The sequence below is a fragment of the Aquarana catesbeiana genome, linkage group LG07 (assembly GCF_042186555.1).
Source record: "Aquarana catesbeiana isolate 2022-GZ linkage group LG07, ASM4218655v1, whole genome shotgun sequence".
In the NCBI taxonomy this organism is placed as follows: domain Eukaryota; kingdom Metazoa; phylum Chordata; class Amphibia; order Anura; family Ranidae; genus Aquarana; species Aquarana catesbeiana.
In genome coordinates this window covers 257,309,115-257,328,504 of record NC_133330.1, presented here as the reverse complement: position 1 = coordinate 257,328,504, position 19,390 = coordinate 257,309,115, and the positions used below count along the sequence as shown (strand labels likewise).

The following is a 19,390-nucleotide window of genomic DNA, read 5'->3' as shown; positions in this document are numbered from 1 at the left end:
CACCATCTCAAATGGCATCCTTTTCTTATTTCCTACATAAGCAACTATTTAAACTCCCATTTATTACTACCTTGAAGCTGGCGTCATTTTAAGGAGTAAATTAACTGGGTGGAACTCTATGTGAACTGACTTTTATTCCATTCCTAGTTTATTAGATTTATATTAACACACTACAGACAAACAAATAAATTGTCCACAAAAGTCACCTAGCAGCATACATTGTAGAGTATAGTATACAAAGGCATAAAAATATGATTGAAGGTAGCTCAGGCATATGTAGATACACATACTGTAAATCACGTGGAATCATTTCAACTGTTTAATAGTAGCATATTATATATTCTCCATATCTTCCACCAGAACAAAAATAATTGGTGGTTTGCCAACTTGTCTCATTAATAGATCATCTAGTTTCAGCCAAAGGATAAGCATCACAAGCAAAAGGGAGCTAGGAAAACTATTCAGAAAGAAGAGAGAGTAGGAAGGGTCAGAGGTAAGAGGAAAGTTGGAATTTGGGGTAGAGGGAAGGGACAGATGGGAGGCTCAGGACAGAGGGGGTTGGGGAATGGTTCTCACCCAAGTACATTGTGACCGGGACAAGGGGGAATTATATTTTTGAAGACACCATGTTTCGAATACTGTCCAAGCAGCCCAGGAAACTGTGTGTTGATCCAGCCTATCATATTCTGCTGCAAACAGATAAACTAGATTACATAGTTACATAGTTGGTAAGGTTGAATGAAGACACCAGTTCATTCACTTCAACCTGTGATTCATGATAATTCCAATGCATATTTAGCTAAGATAGGGGCCCAAGGGGATCGCCAATGGTGAAGAATGACTGCCTTTTTTGGCAGACTTTATAGAGCCAGGAATCATAGATAACACGATAATTTTGGGTTGTTTGAAACCGTTGTCCATGTCACTGTGGAGTAAACAGTTAAAATAGTGTAGCGGGTATTTCAGCCTTACATTAACACAGATAGGCTGACAGGGAAATGTTCAGAGTGTCTGCAGCTGTGGGGAGTTTCTCCCCCCTCCTCCCTTTTCTCTTCACTGACTGCATTTACACAGGATTTCCAGCCGGAAAGAGGGAGAGAGCTGTCTGTCAGTTCCTGAATGGGCTTTTCACCCCCTCCCTCTCCTCTTACACACAAACACACACACACGCACACAGGCTATTCTGTTCCTCCCCTGTGTTCCTATTGGCAGGAGGAAGAAAGACAATTAAAGAAGCAGTTACAGGAACCAACCAATGGGGCTTTAACAAGCAGCAGCTGAAAAGGAGTCTGGTATATGAAGTCCCAGCACAAAGCTGCTTACTGACTTTTAAAGGAGCAGAACTGCAAATTGCAGCCTGCACAGCAGAAAGAGAGGAGACTGATGGGAGGGACTATAAAATAATCTGCAGACCAGGCCCTAGGCCTCTTGTTTCCTGGATCCCATCATGAGGACACCATCCTGTTGCTGTGTGAGGGGACTGCGGCCTACCAAGGGGGGCACAGCTCCTGTCCAGAGGGTCAGAACACCACCTTCTTCCAGAAGGACGCTCTGCAGCAACGCTGAACATCACGGCTGGTTCACTGGGTCAGCAGACTGAAAGCCATCACGACACACCTGCAGACAGGAGAATCGTTTGATCGCTCTTTGGAGGACTGCTGAATGCGTACAGGATTGGTGAGGGGGCTTTGCCCAGGAATCCTATTGCCTTCCATAAACACCACACTTGAACACTGTGCACAGACACCTGTTATCCGGATCACATAGAAGAGTGCAATATCACAGCACCAGCTATTTTACATTGCTCCTCATCACTCTATTACATTGAGGGACCATTGTAAATATAGCAAGGCCTTGCTTTTAAAACATTATTGTTGTCATTCTTAAAGGGGACACGCTACAGATATCTAAGGGGTATTATTCCCAATAGACCTTCATGTATTATAGGCTGGCCTGGTGTTCCCCTTTAGTAATATTAAAATCTACAATTATCTTTAGCTTGCCTAAAAATTTTTTTTTTTTTACTGTTTAACACTGTACACACTGGTGTTACTTTTGTTGTTGCTAATTGCCAATTATTGCTTTAATAGAAATTGTTTTAACCAAGTCTTGGCTACTTATATAGGACTTGGTTGACTAATATTAAATCTGAAATAGTTTAAACTGTGTCTGTGTCATTACTGTCTTATTGCGTTATTCACATTGGTAGGTGTGCCATAGGGGCTGGGACAGTTCTTTGGGGTTGAGAGGCATAGTAACGGACTGAACAAACAAAAGCAGCTCCTTCTGGGGTATCGCTACAAAAGCTTTCCAGAAGCTTTCAGTAGGGGACAATCCCACCAAATATGGGTAATTTTTCCACCAATACCCCCTCCTTGGGTTCAATTCAGGTATCCAGTTTCCACTCCCAGGTGGCTGTGTAAAAAAGGTAGTCTGGGGTATGAGGAAGCTGACAGTATAGAATATACTTGGAAAACAGAGTGTTCTGGAGAAGAGTTGCTGAGTAGTAAATTCTCAAAAGATGTGGGTGGAACATTAACCCCTGTCTATTGGATATAGACTGAGGAAAAGAAGAAAACTGTCAGCATTCTTCTGTTGTAGGTGGTTTCAAATGGGTCCTTAACAGTTCAGGAGTTAGTGGACTTGTTGTTAGTAGCATAACAAGTCTGTGATGAGGTACTCATCATGCCCCAAATAAGTACCTATGTATCGCAAGGGGGAAATGACAGGTTATTAAACAAAGGGGTCATGAAACCAATGTATGTGGAAGTCTTTAAGGTTGAGAGGACCCTATCCCATAGGCTAGGAGCTTATTTTTGTAAGGTTCAGAAGAGGGCTGACTTCCTTGCGCTGTTGAGGTGCTGTCTGTGGGAGGGCCTGCAAATCAAGCGGGATCATGGATTGTTTGATCTGAACCTGGAGTTTTGACGGTAGATGGTGAAATCAGTCCATAACTATGTTAAAAACCGACGCTTGATAATATGTGTGACAGTGTGAGGCCAGGCCATGCCATGCCATGGTGTGACATTAGGAAATGGATATGGACAGTGGTGGTTGGTAGTAATTTTTTTTAGGGGGGGCGGCAAACAGTGCACCCACACGGACGGTCAGGTGCGGAGCACTTACCTCATCTATGGTGGGCATTACGGGCTTCCCCTTCTCTCCTCCGTGGGCATCACGGGTGGCTTCCCCTTCTCTCCGCGGGCATCACGGGAACAGCAGCTTCCCCTTCCCCTGCTTGGTGGCTTCCATCTCCTCCCACCTCCTCGGCAGCCAATCGGATTGCTTCACCTTTCGGCCATTCAGGAAACGAGTTCTGAGACCCGCTTACTGATTGTTGGGGAGGAGATTTAGTGTGAAAATAGTGAATATTCATTTGCTATTGTCACACAACTGGGTAGGCTCGGCTTGCAGTGCTCTGCACCCCAAGCCCACCCTATTTTGAAGCCTATTAGAGCCTCTAGCTCAAATCACGTGCTTCAAAAAAAACAACCCCCCCTATTGGAATTTATGCATCCGACATTCTGTAAAGGGCTAAATGCATGGATAGGGAGGGAGGCGCCCGTGCACCCTTAATGGACGGGCCGCCCCTGGATATGGAAATGACGCAGAAATTCTCAAAGGCGCAGTTTGAGAAGCTTTAGCATGTTTATTGTAAGCAGAGAAAACTGTGTTGTAAGTTTTCTTCGGGTTTGGTAGTTCGAATTTGGGGCCTGGAGTTTGAAGGTTTCAAAGTGTCTTGGGCAGGACCTTCAATCCTGTGTCTGGGTTTTGCTGGATGCTTGCAGCTTGTGTGAGCACACAGATGTGCAGGGTCCTTATAAATCAAGGCTGAGTAAGCCTGAAGAACCCTATTTAGAGGCCAGGAGTGGGACTTTGCAGTGAGGTGCTGCAACTAAGACTGAATGAGCCTAAAGAACCTGTGATCTTGGAGCCCAGTGCTAATAGCAGTGGTGCTGCTGACAAAAAACCCAGGTGGCTCGGTATTTCCAATGATTGTGTTTTTGAGAAGCTGATTTTCCCTGCTTGGGCAACCATTGTGTAAACACCTTGCTTTCCTTTGTTAATAAAACTGGGCTACCAGGCCCCTAAACCACAAGTTTTGACTGACTTAAAATGCATTTACCACTAATCACCCCATATCACAAATGCAATAGCTGGGTAAAGAATGTATTTTGTGGTTACAGCTTGGGTGTTTTGTGTCCCCATATGAAGATTGTAAAGGCCCTTTGCAGCTTTTTTAATCCCTTCTTGATGAGCATATGTATGGCCTTGCAGAAGTGGGTATTTATCCCTGTGGCCGCATATATGTGTAGCGCTGGTAGATTTTCAATCTACTGCTTATAAATTTAGTGGGTTGTCTGTTCATACATAGTCAGATTTGCCTCTGTTCCAGCTTGGCTGAGTTGCATGTAGTTTCACACTGTGCCTGTGGGTGTCGTTGTCACCATGGGTCGGTGTTGAAAAGGCAACACGCTGAAGTGTATGAGTGCTCCTCTGTCCCGGAGATAACTCGGTGGAGGTGGTCCTCCGAGTTGCATTCTGGGAGAGGGTATTTATGGGTCAGACGCCATGTTTTAGGGTTCTTTTTCGTTCCACCTGCTGGCCCTCCTGGCCGACAGGTATGTGTTAGGAGTACTACCGCGTGGTCCTCTCTGTCTGGGGCCTACCACAGTGGCTTGGGAATGGTCCTGTGCTGTCTGTCCTATGGGAAGAAGCTGGACAACTGAGAAGATCCCAGGGGAGGACCCGTCATGGAAGGATCATGCAGAGTGCTGGTCTGGAGAGGGGCCTGGTGACTCAGTTGGAGGACGCATCCTAAAGTTAACCTACCGCATAGTACTGCCGGGTCGGCTTAAAGGTTCTAGTACTGTGTTTGCTATCCATCATAAACCATTACATCCTGTGGCAGAAGATCGTACGGGTTTCTATTCCATTCAAGTCTTTGGCAGAGACTTTTGTTCGTGCTGCATACTGGCTGCTAGGTTAGTGAGAGAAACCTATCCAGGCGGGCAAAGATTCAACTCTAAGAGGAAAGTAGATTCATCTACAAGATTCCAATTCCTAATACTACACTAAGAAAAGGTATTTGAACTTCCCTGCAACTCTTCTTCTACCTCTTTCCTGCTACTTCCTTCAGTTACGTTTATTAAAGCATTGGAAAAGATACTCAAGTGTCCGGTGCCCACATTGTCTGATGTTATACTCAACGGCACCCTAGACCCGGTTGTGGTGAAATTGAGGTAACGAAGGTGATGGTAACAGCCCGCTTTAAACCAGCAGCTCCACTGAGAGTTATTGCTACATATGCGTAGCTGAGTTTGTGCTGAGACTGCTGCACAGCAAACTCCCAGCACAGAGAGCCCCCGGTCTCTTACTAACAATTAGGAACCAGGAGAGCCGGTTCCGGATCATCTGATTGCTGTGATAGCCTCTGATTGGCTATCACAGTGATCAGTCGCTATGCAGCCTGCCCTTGTGTTGTTTTCTCCTCTTGAATGGAGAAAAGATACACTGCATTTTTTTCTCCTTACTAAAGGAGAAAACTATAAACAAAGGAGTGTGTGTAAAAAAAAATAGAAAGAAAGCAAAATTGCTAGATCAGGGTTTGATCTAGGTCAGAGTAAGGGTTAGAGTTAGGGTCAAAGGTCATGGCCAGAGTCAAAGGTCAGGGTCAGTGTGTTTTAGGTAAGATAAACAAAAGCAAAATCTGCAAGATTGTTTCTGTGCCTTACTAGCCTTGATTGCGTATTGCACTGCGCAATTAACAAATAACATACATATGTAGTATCGCTGCGATCATAAGGAGCAGGAGAATTTATTTTGGGTTGTTCTTTGGTGGTAAGTTATGGTAATAGCAAGAAATATACAACCAAATTTGAAAAAACATTTTTTGCCAGTTTTCCTTTGGTAATAAAAATGAAAATCAGGAGATATCTATCCCACTCTCCCTTCTGCTTAGACGAGCTGAGTGAAATTTCAGTCCCGTTACCATTCAGAAAGCACAGCACGTCTTGCACATGGGCAGTGGGGAGCTGGCTTTAAGCCAGCTGGAAGTTACACTGGTTTCCCACACTAAAAATGGCGGTGCCTAGGACCCAAATCCTCTTCAGGATTTGTTTTACCCTCTATCGTGAATTGCTCAAGAATGAGGTAGGGAAATAGATGGAGCAGATTTAAAGAGATACAGGAAATGGGGAAGTGATGTCAATTTTGAGTATGTTTATTCTCCCTAGACAAGTCATAGCTATAAGATTGTGAGATAGTTCGTTGGAGCAAGGACGTTGTAGTTGGGAGAGATATATATGTCCCAAGATATTTCTCTTTCAATACATTTTTATTGAAAAAATTGAAGGAATTCAGTGACATTGATATTTTATAAGGTCCGATAAAATAACACAGACAGTGGTATATAATTACTACCAGTAGTACAATACCACTACTCACAAAGCTTACTAAATAAAGTGTGTTGTGTTTGTAAATAAATAAACGTGAATTGAACCTATTGTGTTTGCAAAAGACGTGATATGACTTTGCATGTGATTCCATAGCACTTCCTTTTACTCCAGGGGCCAGCACAGAGCTGATGAATGTCAAACACAATCAGGTGGGTACCATTCAGAATACTGACTGTATTTCTAAACCCAGGACTCTGTATTCACTATATCTGGTCTCCCACAGCACACAGAACACGCAAATGCAATAGTTTTAGTAAATATAAACTGCTAAATACCTTTTCTCATTAGCAGTTAGAGCAGTATTGTGACTTCTATCAGTGTCTGGTTAAAGCTTGTAGGAGTTTTCATTCTCCCATGATTGTCCTATGAGGACGCAGGACCACTGACCCTCTGTCTGGACAGTGCTGATTGGCCTTGTGCTGATCACATGCACCTTCCCAAGAAAAAAAAAAAAACGCTCTAGCAATACACACCAAACTGAGGATGTGCAGCTTGTCTACTACTGTACTATCTGGAGATGGATTGGGGACTCTGGAAAAAGGTAAGGATCAGAGTAGACAGGATCAAACAGTCTCATCCATGTGGCTATCATTTTCTATGGCCAGGCTTGGTGTACTTTTGAGAAGACCACCAAGGGTTGATCAGGAAGCAGGGAAGGGGGTGTTGTTGGTCAGGCGATTTTGGGTGGAACTGTAGTTTAACTTTGAGGGCTTATTCACACTTGTGTATTGTGGCAACATTCAGTAAACCGCGTGTTAACGCAATGAAGACCCCTTGAACCCCTTTAGGGAAAGGGTGCCTTGACTGATGGAAGCATTACATTACAGTGGGTGTTAATCTAAACCAAGGAGGTTAAGTGGCTTCATGAGGATTGGCTACAAGGACATGAAATGATGGGGCAGAGCCTGAACTCTATAAAAAGTTTACATTAAGGCATGTCTCTCTGGGCTGAGGAGCATGACAACAGACCTGCTATGTGTGAAATGCCATTCACTGTGAATGACACTCCAGCGCAATGTACAGTAGAGTGTAACACATGACATACTGCAGTGTGCATTGGGCTGCTAAAAACAGTAATGTGTCTGTTTAATCTGCTGTGTTGTATTGGCAGTCCATTCATAATGACTGTGCTGCCTTAATGCAATTGATGTTGGCATGCAAAGTAATGAGTGTTACAGCACATACATTAGTGCACTGCAGCAGATTGCTAAAGTGTGAATCAGCCCTAACAGTATGTATTATGTAAAGCCTTTTTTGTTAGTACTATATGGATGAAATAACAATAAATAAGGATATTTAAGCAGTCCATTTCTTTAAAGGTACATTGCTACACATTTGTGCATTTAGGACTTTGCATAACGTATATTCATATGTATATGTGTATTCAGAGTAGATTCAGTTGATTTTTTCTTTTTTGGCTGTGCTTATGGGAGCACCCAAACCGCTAGCCACAGAGGCTAATTCAGCATTACCGTAAGAAATGTTTCATAGAAAGTAAACGGGTTAATCTAATGAATGAAGCTCTGCTTTGGAGTGGCCTTAGAGGGGGCACACCCAGTTAGAAAATGTTAGTCACTCATTGCAGCTAACTAAAAGCAGATGGATCGTTTCATAAAGAAAATAATTCCAGAGACATCACGTCTTCCCTTACTGTCCCCAACTTTCTCTTTCTCTACCCTACGCCCTCTGAGAATTTATGAATTGCTGTACAGGGCACCCAGACTGCACTACATACAATTAAATGTATGTAAGGTATTTTATATACCGGTACTTATTGTTTTTATGAATACATTAGTGTGTTTCCATGGCTAACTGGATGTCCATTAGTTCAACTTTGTCATTAAAGAAAATCTGTACCAATAAAAATAAGCAAACTACCATTGCTGACCTCTCCTTTTGAAAATTCTAGCTGTTTGGCTTTTTATCCAAAGAAGTTCTGACATTACTGTGATTTCAATGGCTGCATATGCTCGTTCCAGGTCAATGACTCCAAAAGTAGAGGCCACTGAATCAGCATGTGACAGCCAGTTATCTAGACTAGAAGGCAGTTAGCAAAATCATATAATCAACAGATTAGCTATTCTCTGTAAAGAATCTTTAAGGCTTGTGTATGAAATAAAATAAAAAAAGCTGTTTGTGCTGCAATACACACCTTCAGTTCAGAGCTCCAGTACTTTGACACTCCAGGATGTCCTTGGTACTCCAGGTTTAATGACAACCAATTAGTCCAGCCTAACATGGCCCCTCCTTTCTGCAACCTGTGACTGGTCGGTGAAGGAGGAGCAGCATAATGATGATTTAATCCCTCTGTGACTTTGCTTTCTCCTGCTATCAGCATGCTTCTTGTCAACATATGAACTGATTGACCTTGTGTGCTGCCTTTTCCTCTATGAATCAGAGCTCTGCTATACAGAGGACTGCAAGAGGCTGATGCAAAATCACATTCAGATACTTACCCCACTTTAACCTCCCTGGCAGTATGATTATTTCAGATTTTTGATGCTGAAAGCGGTACAATTATTTTGCATGAAAATTTGGCATTTTATATTGTAGGCCTGTAATTCTTAGGAATAACGCACCTTAAATCTGTCCAAACAAGAGTCTAGTAGACATCTCGGGTATGATAAAGTTTAAAACACGAAATCATAAATTATAATATGATAAATAACTATAAATAAATATAACAAATAATAATATAATAATAAAAAATATTCAATAATGTAATCAAATAAAAAACACTGAAATTTGCTCAGTTGCAGAATTTTCGCTGTCATTTCTTTCAGTGTTTGATGACGAATTTCCCCACAAATCACTATCGCTCAATTCTGCAAGTGATTCTAATTTATTTAGGCTCTGTTTTCTAGCTGGTCTACAACCACTTTTGATGTAAGGGGAAGGTTTTGGTTGCTATGGGCAATCTCCAGTTTCCAGGCAGAAAAAACAGTATATATATAATATAAAAGTGCATGCAAGGCACTGGACAAACCACTAGGGACAAAAGGGATGTGAAATAAATTGATACAGTAATGTCATCTGTAAGATTACAGTGTACTGTATATGTATTGTGTCTTTTACTTTTTGAATTTGGCGCCGTTCTCCGTCCCCATGCGTCGCAGCGCTCGCAGGGAACGGAGCTCGGCTCCGTGATAGATCGAGCGGAGGAAGGCTCACTCACACAGCGGGGAGACATCACAGGATCCTGGGGACAAGGTAAGAAACATGTACCTGGATCCTACAATGCAATCCTGAGTATGGCTCGGGGTTACCGCTTTTGGTGCTGAAAATCCACCCCGAGCCACACTCAGGAATACCGTTAGGGAGGTTAAATGCACTGCTGTTATAATCATTTTCAGAACACTAATTCAATTGTTCTAGTTACTAGTGGGGTCACATTGAAGTTTGTTTTCCAGGGCAGAGAACATTCAAAGGAGCAGGATGGGAAATGCATAGTAACCAACCAGCTTCTAACTTCATCTTGTTCAATTAGGCTTTGACAATAAAACCTAGAAGAAGATTCTGTGTGCACCAGTTTTAGTAAACCTTCCCCATACTGTAGATAGCATACATCAGCAGAGTATTGGAAGCCCCTCCCAAAGATGTTTCTCTGCAGATGCCAAAGAATGGGGAAAGATCATGTGACCACACAATAGCACTGCAGGAGTAAGATACATAGGCCCCTTTTTCACACTACCGTGACTTCGCCGTGATTTTGCGGCCCCAATTTTGACACGATTTCAGGGAATGCTTGCGTAACTCACATATAAGTCGGACCAAAGTAGTGCAGGGACTACTTTGAAGTCGACATGACTTAAAGTCGTGCCAATATGAATGGTAGTCATTGGAAATCATGGGGAACGAGATGTCATGCGACTTTGCAGTCCCAAGTCGTAGGACAAGTCCTACAAGTGTGAAAGGGGCCTAGAGGTTAAAAAAACAACAAAATACAGTGGCCTTATATATAAGTTATGTGAATGAATTATGAAAATTAACACTTCTCTGTTTAGTATCACTTTAAATGACAACATGGTTTGTGTAGCAATTGTATATGCTTTAATGGTTTTTTTTTATTTGCTATATATGATTTTTTCCACAAAAGTGGTGTTATTCAAGTGGTTGAGATCCATTGTCAAGACCAACCTGAAATTATCAGCGCCTTCCTTTGTTATCCCATCTGACATCTTTCTCATTTAATGAAAAATCTGAAATGAAAACTAGGTTGGGGAGACAGAGAAAAGCAAGTAAAGGGGGAGCAGTAGAACGTCCTCTAGCAGGCTGTATTCATTCTGTTTTCTGACAGTTTGCTTGGCTGCTATGAGTTGCTTTCTAAAATTTGAAAATGGTTCATTGCTATTGAACTTTCTGAGATATTTTATATCCCTTTAACTGAGCTTATATAATGCGTAGAGAATATTCCAAATTTTTGCTGTGGGTGTTTAGGAATTTCATATAATGAACAGACTTGATCTTGTGAGTTTTTTGTAAACTCTGATCATCATAATCACCCTGGTTGTATATTAAACATTGTTCTACGTCTTGCTTTCTGCTGGCGGTAAAGCTCTCACTTCCTGTAATCACAAGCGATGACCTTGAGCTGTTTGTGAAATCATGGGGTTGAGAAGGTTTCCTTGGGAATGTGTTTGCATTGACCTTTGATTAATGCATATAATTATCATTCCCTGTTGTTTTTATTTTACCTCTAAACCACCCAGATTGCAATTACTATTAAGTTGCTTTTTTTTTTGTCAAACTGCTGTAAAAAATATTTTAATTATTTATTTAAATTATGATTGCAGATCATTTTGAGGATATAATTTGGAAAAAATAAAAACTCTTAAAGCAGAACTCCACTAATCACTGCATGGGCATTTAAACAAGACATATTAAATTACCCAAACAGAATTTTAGAAGAAAAAAACGTTTCTGGTTTCTATGCCCGTAAGGCCACATTCACACTTGCGAATTAGGATGTTAGCAATTGTATGTAGGAGATGCAGCAGGGGCTCCCGGTGATTAGCAATAGTCAGCAGCCCCATGAAAGCAATAGCAGGATGACAGCTCCTGCAGCTAAATGCATTCGCTCGCATGTAATGCACTCATGGAGCGGTAAAATGATCAACCCTGGACACATACTGTCCAATAGGACTGTCCAAGAGACCCTCCGCTGGGTGTCCTGCTAACAGCCCCATTTGCAGGTGTGAAAGGGAACTAATATTCATGCGCATGTGGAAAAAAAAGCTATCTCTAGCCCCTCTCTTTCCTCAACATATCATCATTTTTAATGGAGCCAACAGATATAAGATGTCCATCGCTAACTCCTGATGTTTTCAAAGCAAAATGGGCTCAGACAACCAAATATTCGGGTTTATGAGGTCTGTTAATTTGCATATACCAGTCCTCCTAACTTCACAAATCTCTGGAATTCATAAAGAGTGTATTTGGAATTCCTTTTAGACCTCCGCACCACAATTGTCTATGCTTGCGAGATATTTATGTACCAGTCAGAAAAAAGTAAGCGGAGATCATTGTACTCTGACAGCAGGGAGACAGCCGTTAGGGCGTTGCTGTTGAGGGAATTCCAGAGCTTTGGTCTACTCAGGAGGATGCTGTGATTGCTGTGGAACACTACAGGGGGGACTGCTCCACCCAATAGTCTGTAGGAAAACACTGGGAGTCTGGAGAAGCGCCATGCCTTGGGAAACCCCAACCATGGACTCTCACCTTGCTGAGGTTTGCCTGGACAACCTAGTTGGATCAATTAGGAAATGTTGCATCAAACTGTTCATGTTGGACTGTGCCTCAAAATGTTCCAAGCCTGGTTTGAAGTAATTTAAAGGGGCGCCTGATGGTTACTGGTGTATGAAAGAACAAGAGTCAGTAAAGCACATGTGGAGTAGGAAACAAAGCCAATACTAAAGGTCTACTCAGAAGGATAAGGAGGAAGGATGCAATTGCTATGGGTAACCAAGAACTATTGCAAGGTACATTGCAGCCAGTCTTGAAGCATGGTACCTGTTGTGGCGAGAGGTCCTCTCGTACGAGGGGGTTGGTGACTTGGCTCCCACCCCAGGGGTCAGTGTCCCTAACAAATTGGGACCGAATCTGCATTATGAAGACCCATAGCTTAGCCACATGGTATGGAAGAGTGAAACAAGTTATTGTAAGTGCACGCATGAGGTCTGCGCTAGATGCACCACGGGACCCCATTCTGTCACTGGGAGTGAGGTAGCAGAGGTATGCTAGATTGGTGGAGAGGGCACCACAGTGCCCATACATGGATCAAAATTTGTTTGTTTTAGCAGGGACAGGCCGAATTTTGATCCATGTATGACCAGCCTTAAACATTACTCCACACCCATTTCCTAAACATTAAAAAGCAGTGAGAGCATGTGAGAGTTGTTTGAAGTGTTTGTTAACCCACCCCCCCCAAAGTATCCCGCTCCTTTAAAGCATGTTATACAGCACAGTACTTGTGCTGTGTCATTTAGCCCCCCGTAACACCTGAAATACTTGGCTGATCCTGACAGTTTCTATCCTCCCCTATGTAAACTGACCACGGTGTATCTTGGCTGCTGAACCCTGACACCGTGGTCAGTTTACGTGCCTCCATCATCCACAGCCCTGCTCTCTGTCTCCTCTGTGCTCCTGTGTCCTCCTCCCCCCTCCCCTCCCTGCCTGTCAACTAGTGACAGTGCCTGCCCCCCCTCCCGCCGCTTGAGTAACTGTAACATTTATGCACCATCAGCAGTGTCTTCTATTGCAGTGTCCCCCTCTGTGTGATTTGTTTTAAAAAATGCTGTAAATATTTCATTTCAGAGCGGTGATCCGTGATCACATGACCGGCTGGCTCTCTCCTCCTCCCCTCCTCCTCCTCCCCTCCCAACTGATGTCAGTGGGAGAAATCCCGGTCCCTCCCACTGCATCTGTCAGAGGACGAAAGGAGAGAACCGGCCGGTCATGTGATCGCGGATCGCTGCTCTGAAATGAGGTATTTACAGCATTTTGTTTTATAAATCACACACAGAGGCAGACACTGCAATAGGAGATAGTGCTGATGGTGCATTAGGCTCCGTTCATATCTCCGCATTCCGAATGGCAGGCAGAATCGCCGCGATTCTGCCCACGATTCACAGTAGCTGCAAATCATGGGATGCCCGTGCATTCCCGGTGTGTTGCCCGTCAAATTCAATAGCACCCCAAACACGGCGCAATTTTCCCACAATTCGTCGGGCGACAATCATGATAAAAATGCATGAACAGAATCTCGCATGCCTGTCGCCCAAAAGAAATACAGGAGCTTCTTTTGGGCGACAGGCATCGCCGATTCTATTTGCGCGTTTTTACCGTGATTGTTGCCCCCATACGCCTAGATGTGAACTGAGCCTAAATGTTAGAGTGACTTAACGACCATTTTAAGCAAATAAAAAAGCACTTAAAAAGCTAACCAACAAATTATTAACTTTTTTTAATGCTATGTGAACGGGAACATGTAACAAACATAAAGTAGGTGTCCCAATTTGGCTGCAAAAGTGGAAATGCACTTTAGGCAGCCTGCTTTGCAGTAAACCTTTTACGTTTCCTATTAGGTGCAAAGTAAAAGTTCTCTTTATAAAATGGTAAGTATGTGTGGACATCCATGACTGCCTAAAGAAGATCATCTGTGAGAATGCAGTGAAAGTAGGGCATTATGGAAGCAATTAATGTGTTTGTAAAGTACATTTTTTTCCTTTTAAAATAACAAACCTGTTATACTTACCTGCTCTGTGTAATGGTATTGCACAGAGGGGTCGAGAACCTCCTCTTCTGGGATTCCCCACCGATGCTCCTGGCTTCTGGCTCCTTCTCTTCTCGGTATTAGCCCCTTTCTATTGTGGCACACCTGCGGCCATGCGCTGCCGACCTCTATAGACTATAGACACAGAAAGTAAGACTCGGCCCTGCCCCCTGCTCCCTTGTCACAGGACTTGGCTGACAGCATCAAGAGCCAATTTGGGGTGAGCCACTACAGACAAGCACATCGCTGGATCGAGTGAGGGCTCAAGTAAGTATAAGGGGTGAGGGAGTCAGGGGCAAATACTAAAATCTAAACATTTTTTACCCTAATGCAGGGAATGCATTAAGGTAAAAAAATGTTTAGGCTTTACAATCAGTGTAAGAGACTAATAGTTACTCTGCAGTAGGAATGAGCAGAGTGATTTCATGAATTATTGAAATGAAAAAATGTTGTCATGCAGAGCTGCTTAGACAAAGTTTGCTTGGAACAGCTTCTTGTGTTGCTTATGATGCTCCCAAGATACCCCTGGCAGGGGCAGCAAAATTTAGGAAATAACAGAATTGTACATAGCATGCTGCAAGTGAAGGTTTTAACAACAGTGGATGTATGGCAACTGAGCATGTGTTGCCAGCTTTACATACTGAGAATATTTGTCTGTGTTGTTAGTTTAACTGAAACACTTTCCCACCATATTGTGATTGATCTGGTAATGATGTACAATGTACACAAAGCTGTGTGCAACCACTAGAGTAGGGATCAGAATGCATACAAGAAGTATTCTTTCTAATAGGTTACCATGAGCTATCATTTTGCTTTTTGCCTTATTAAAGTGAAACTTCAGAAAATAGATTATGCTTTTGCAGAATTCACTGATCCGAAATCCTACCCTTCATCCTCTGGGGCCTCTGAGGCCCCTGAGGATGCATTTTTTTTGCGAATCCCGAACGGTAGGATTTCAGAGCCAGAACGTCACGCCACCACAGCAGAGGTCCATGTGGCGGTGTTATATGTGAGTCTAGTGGCTTGATATATTGTTTTTATGCAATTTTACCTGTTCATTGTATGTCCGTTAATAAATATTACGCTATGAGGCATATCTTTTCTTTATGGCCTTTGGTATTTTGGGACATTTGAATGGAGCTCTACCCTGTGAATTGAGATATTATGAGAGGAAATCCTAGCACTGAAACCTGTGGATATCCTTGTTTTCATCTTTGATTCTTCTTATGATTTTTTGCTCGGTGAGTGTGCACTGCATTGGGGTGAAAGCTGGTGGAGGCTGGTGATCGGCAGTTGCACTTATATTTTATGCATGGAGTGTTACTCACCTGGGTGTAATTTATCAGAGTGCAGGGGCGGACTGACCATTGAACCACTCTGGCACTCCCCGAGGGCCCTGGGCCACTAGGGGGCCCCATCAGGGTTGCCAGCCTCAGTAAAACCAGGGACAGTATGTATAAATCTGTGTTTTTTTTACATCTGTCTGTGTATACTGTGTGTACATGTATGTGTATACTGTGTGATTGTATACTGTGTGTGTGTATACTGTGTGGTCCCATAATCTCTGATTGCCTGGGGGCCCCATAATCTCCTATTGCCCGGGGACCCCATGAGTTATTAGTCCGCCCCTGTCAGAGTGGTAACAGTATCACACCATATTAGTTATTTTTTTTTTCCGGCCTATCTGGAGTTCTAGAGATAAGGATAAAAGGAGAGGATTCATTATACTCCACATGAGTGGCATTATCAAAGCGTGTTTGCTACACTTAATTGTGTGGCCACAAATTCTGGTAAGCCTTCGATCCTTATGGTGGTCAGACACCTGTTCAGGTATCACCTGGTGGGAATGAGTGTTCCTTCTTGCGATTTTCAACATGCGATTTACATACATCGTGCATAGGGCAGCCATATGCGCATTTGTCCCCAAAAGAAGCCCCTTTTTGGGCGACAAGCTTGTGATTTTTAAACACGAGTTTTTCCGCGATTGCCACGCAGTTCTGTTTCACAACAATTACGGCAGAATATCACCGCATTTAGGGTGCCATTAAGAATAATGGCACCCAAACGCATGGCGCACATTTTGCCATGATTGGGAATCACAGGCAGAATTGAGGCAATTCTGCCTAATGTGAACAGGGCCTTACTGTCACTGAAACTCTGAAGATGTACTAAAGACATAATGGCTGGGGGATGGGGGGATAGGGGATTTCCACAGTGGACAGAAGAGAGATACAGGCATCTGACACATACCCGTAAGTGTCAGATGCTGTAAATCCTATTGGCACCTCTAGTTTTGCAAAAGAGCCAGTAAATTGTGAATATTAAATTCAACAGGGCACTAATGATAAGTATTATAACTGTATTTTAAAATGCTGTATTTGTTTAAAATAGTTTTTAAAGTAATGAGAACATCTCCTTAAGAACAATAATTTGTGAAGAAAGTTAATACCGCTATCTGAATTTCTAATGTGTAAAATCCGTCACACTGGATGAAAATGCTTGCAGTTTATCCCTATTTGACTTTCTTACTCCTCTCAATTTTGTGGTTTTTAGGAATGTGTATAAGGATTACCGATGCCTGGAACTGGCCTGTGACTCCCAGGAAGAAGTAGATAGCTGGAAAGCCTCTCTGCTCCGAGCTGGAGTCTATCCGGATAGGCTGGTAAGGACAACAAAATGATTTGAAGATGACAGCCAGCTTTCACATCCCTACAAAGCATACCGCCATACAATCACTAAACAAGTATTTTAATCTAGTAATTCTTACATTTAGAATACATTAACCACTTCAACCCTGGAAGATTTGGCTGCAGAATGACCGGGCCATTTTTTGCGATTTGGCACTGCATTGCTTTAACTGATAATTGTGCGGTCGTGCGACATTGCACCCAAACAAAATAGATTTTTTCCCCACAAATAGGGCTTTCTTTTGGTGGTATTTGATCGCCTCTGTGGTTTTTATTTTTTGTGCTATAAACAAAAATAGAGCGACAATTTTGAAAAAAAACCCCCAATATTTTGTACTTTTTGCTGTAATAAATATCCCCATTTTTTTTTCTAAAAAAGCAAATTTTTTCTCAGTTTAGGCCGATATGTATTCTTCTACATATTTTTGGTAAAAAATATTGCAACAAGCGTATATTGATTGCTTTGTGCAAATGTTATAGCGTCTACAAAATTGGGGATAGATTTATAGCATGTTTTTTCTTCTTCTTTTTTTTTCTAGTAATGGTGGTGATCTGCGATTTTTATCATGACTGCGACATTATGGCGGACACATCGGACAATTTTGACACATTTTTGGGATCATTGGCATTTATACAGCGATCAGTGCTATAAAAATGCATTGATTACTGTAAAAATGTCACTGGCAGTGAAGGGGTTACACAAGAGGGCGATCAAGGGGTTAACTGTGTTCCCTGAGAGGTGATTCTAATTGAAGGGGGAGTGGACTGACCAGAGGAATAGGAACACACGATCTGTCATTCCTCTCAGAACAAAACACGTACTTGGGTGTTTACACACACTTCCGTGTTTTTCCCTCATGCTCCTGATTGCTCGTGGCTGGCGGTCATCGCGTCCATCGGCCACGACATCGGCACCCCCGCTGTGCAGCGGCCGCATGCACGCACCTGCTATCCCGATCCCGCGAGCTGACGTATAGCTACGATGGTTCGTGGGTTCGTGGCGACCTGCCGCAGTAAAATGACGGCGGCTGATCGGCAAGCGGTTAAGAATACACTATAGAAAAATGTAAGAGTATATACAGTATCTCACAAAAGTGAGTACACCCCTCTCATTTTTGTAAATATTTTATTCTATCTTTTCATGTGACAACACTGAAGAAATGACACTTTGCTACAATTTAAAGTAGTGAGTGTACAGCTTGTATAACAGTGTAAATTTGCTGTCCCCTCAAAATAACTCAACACACAGCCATGTTTAAACCACTGGCAACAAAAGTGAGTACACCCCTAAGTGACAATGTCCAAATTGGGCATAATTAGCCATTTTGCCTCCCTGGTGTCATGTGACTCGTTAGTGTTACAAGGTCCCAGGTATGAATGGGGAGCAGGTGTGTTAAATTTGGTGTTATCGCTCTCACTTTCTCATACTGGTATTTGGAAGTTCAACATGGCACCTCATGGCAAAGCACTCTCTAAGGATCTGAAAAAAAGAATTGTTGCTGTACATAAAGATGGCCTAGGCTATAAGAAGATTGCCAAGACCCTGAAACTAAGCTGCAGCACGATGGCCAAGACCATACAACAGTTTAACAGGACAGGTTCCACTCAGAACAGGCTTCGCCATGGTCGATCAAAGAAGTTGAGTGCACATCCTCAGCGTCATATCCAGAGGTTGTCTTTGGGAAATAGAAATATGAGTCCTGCCAGCAATGCTGCAGAGGTAGATGGGGTGGGGGATCAGCCTGTCAGTGCTCAGACCATACGCCACACACTGCATCAAATTGGTCTGCATAGCTGTCATCCCAGAAGGAAGCCTCTTCTAAAGATGATGCTCAAGAAACCTGCAAACAGTTTGCTGAAGACAAGCAGACTAAGGACATGGATTACTGGAACCATGTCCTGTGGTCTGATGAAACCAAGATAAACTTATTTGGTAGATGGTGTCAAGTGTGTGTGGTGACAACCAGGTGAGGAGTGCAAAGACAAGTGTGTCTTGCCTACAGTCAAGCATGGTGGTGGGAGTGTCATGGTCTGGGGCTGCATGAGTGCTGCAGGCACTGGGGACCTACAGTTCATTGAGGGAACCATGAATGCCAACATGTACTGTGACATACTGAAGCAGAGCACGATCCGCTCCCTTCGGGGAGACTGGGCCACAGGGCAGTATTCCAACATGATAACAACCCCAAACACACCTCCAAGACGACCACTGCCTTGCTAAAGAAGTTGAGGGTAGAGGTGATGGACTGGCCAAGCATGTCTCCAGACCTAAACCCTATTGAGCATCTGTGGGGCATCCTCAAACGGAAGGTGGTGGAGCGCAAGGTCTCTAACATCCACCAACTCCGTGATGTCGTCATGGAGGAGTGGAAGAGGACTCCAGTGGCAACCTGTGAAGCTCTGGTGAACTCCATGCCCAACAAGTTTAAGGCAATGCTGGAAAATACTGGTGGCCACACAAAATATTGACACTT

General features: G+C 43.0%; 1 protein-coding gene across 1 annotated transcript in view; it reads left to right on the top strand.

Annotated features, from left to right (window-relative positions):
* Nucleotides 1–19,390, top strand: part of DNM3 (dynamin 3) — a 572,551-nt gene that overhangs the window by 277,201 nt on the left and 275,960 nt on the right. The window contains exon 18 of the mRNA XM_073593228.1: nt 16,783–16,891. Coding sequence (XP_073449329.1) covers nt 16,783–16,891 — 109 coding nt within the window. The remainder of the gene's footprint in view (nt 1–16,782; nt 16,892–19,390) is intronic.